Source organism: Sinocyclocheilus rhinocerous, unplaced genomic scaffold, assembly GCF_001515625.1.
Source record: "Sinocyclocheilus rhinocerous isolate Xijiao unplaced genomic scaffold, SAMN03320098_v1.1 scaffold17, whole genome shotgun sequence".
NCBI classification, from domain to species: domain Eukaryota; kingdom Metazoa; phylum Chordata; class Actinopteri; order Cypriniformes; family Cyprinidae; genus Sinocyclocheilus; species Sinocyclocheilus rhinocerous.
The window spans coordinates 89,589-91,441 of record NW_015634017.1 but is presented as its reverse complement, the minus strand read 5'-3'; the positions used below and the strand labels follow the sequence as shown (position 1 = coordinate 91,441).

At 33.1% G+C, this 1,853-nt stretch overlaps 1 protein-coding gene across 1 annotated transcript in view; it reads left to right on the top strand.

Annotated features, from left to right (window-relative positions):
* The window catches only part of LOC107745089 (FACT complex subunit SSRP1-like), a 19,375-nt gene that overhangs the window by 9,074 nt on the left and 8,448 nt on the right, over positions 1-1,853 (top strand). The window contains exon 4 of the mRNA XM_016558920.1: positions 1,150-1,250. Coding sequence (XP_016414406.1) covers positions 1,150-1,250 — 101 coding nt within the window. The remainder of the gene's footprint in view (positions 1-1,149; positions 1,251-1,853) is intronic.

Here is a 1,853-nt window from a genome sequence, read left to right as displayed (position 1 = left end):
GGAAATTTACAAAATATCTTCATGGAACATGATCTTTACTTAATATCCTAATGATTTTTGGCATAAAAGAAAAATCGATAATTTTGACCCATACAATGTATTTTTGGTTATTGCTACAAATATACCCCAGCGACTTAAGACTGCTTTTGTGCTCCAGGGTCAGGAATAACCAATATATGTTTCCCATTCTTTCTTGGAAAAGAAAGCTACAACTTCTGAAAGTGACCAGCAGTGTTTTAGCATTACATAAGTTATGTTACAACTCTGAAAATTTAATTTTAACATCAGTGTGAAGAAACAAACAAGAAAAGTAGCGCCACTTATTTTATATCAATGTAACTTTGTTTTCTGTTTATTACTTAATGTACACTAAGTGCTTCTTCAATACCACAGTAAAAACTATAGCCTAAGAAAGTTGATTACACATGATTAAAGGCAAGTGAACACTCAGTAAAAAAACAAAAACAAATACACAAATTAGATAAGCATAGATAAATACAATATAACAGTTAGAAATAAAATAAGGTCTAACAGTAGTATTCAGGTACAGAAGTGTAACAAGTGTAAATTAACACTGCATAGTGTTCACTGTATGAATTAAATGTAGATTATTCTTTGTTAAAGCTGTGTTTTGCTGTTTGATTAACATTAGTGACATTTTCAGCAGCACGTGTTTATAGGCTACTGTCCCTTTAAGACCGACTGCACGGATTCGGTGTAATGATGCACATCGAGTTCTTTCTCCGCTGTTTATATTCATTTAAAACATAAGTCAAGTCACTGTTATTTATATAGCGCTTTTTACAATACAGATTGTCTCAAAGCAGCTTTACAGTAAAGCATAAGTGACTGCGTTTACAAGAATGATTGTCGAGACGTGTAGTTTTTGACGTAATTATGCATATGTGTGTCTATTAATAAGATAATAATAATAATAAGCCCATTAATAAAATGATTCTGATATCCCATGCCGTTGCGATATGCATGTTGCGATATTTACATTTGTGACATTTTGATAATTTCGATATATCGTACAGCTCTAGTTTGTACAGTAGAAAACCCATTATGCTTATGGAGAGTCCCCACAAGCATAGTAAACTAGACGTGTGTGTGTGTTTGATGGTGATCATGTCTCTCTCTCTGTCGCAGGCGTTCGCTCAGAATGTTCTGTCGAAGGCAGACGTCATCCAGGCTACTGGAGACGCTGTGTGCGTCTTTAAAGAGCTTCAGTGCCTTACACCGAGAGGAAGGTAAGTTTGTGTTTTTAAAGCATCCGTGACACAGCAATACACATCTTTTGCCAGACTGGTTGATTAGTTGTTAAAGAGTTAATTCATCAAAAAATGTCATTTACTCATCTTCGTGTCGTTACAAACCCACAAGACTTTTGTTCACTTTTGAACACAAAAAAGGATACCAAATGTTTGTATGCAAAATGTTCAAAATTATTCAGAATGATATTTCTCAATACCGATAGTTTAGTTTTATTAAAGAAAGAAAAAATCTCTTAACTAATGCTGTAAACTATATGGGAACCCTCTCATTTGCTACATAATATGTGACCCTGGACCACAAAACCAGTCATAAGGGTCATTTAAAAAAAAAAATCATAGATCATCTGAAAGCTGAATAAATAAGCTTTCCATTGATGTATGGTTTGTTAGGATCGGACAATATTTGGCTGAGAGACAACTATTTGAAAATCTGGAATCTGAGGGTGCTAAAAAATTAAAATATTGAGAAAATCATCTTTAAAGTTGTTCAAATGAAGTTCTTAGCAATGCATAATACTAATCAAAAATTAAGTTTTGATATATTTACGGTAGGACATTTACAAAATATCTTCATGGAAC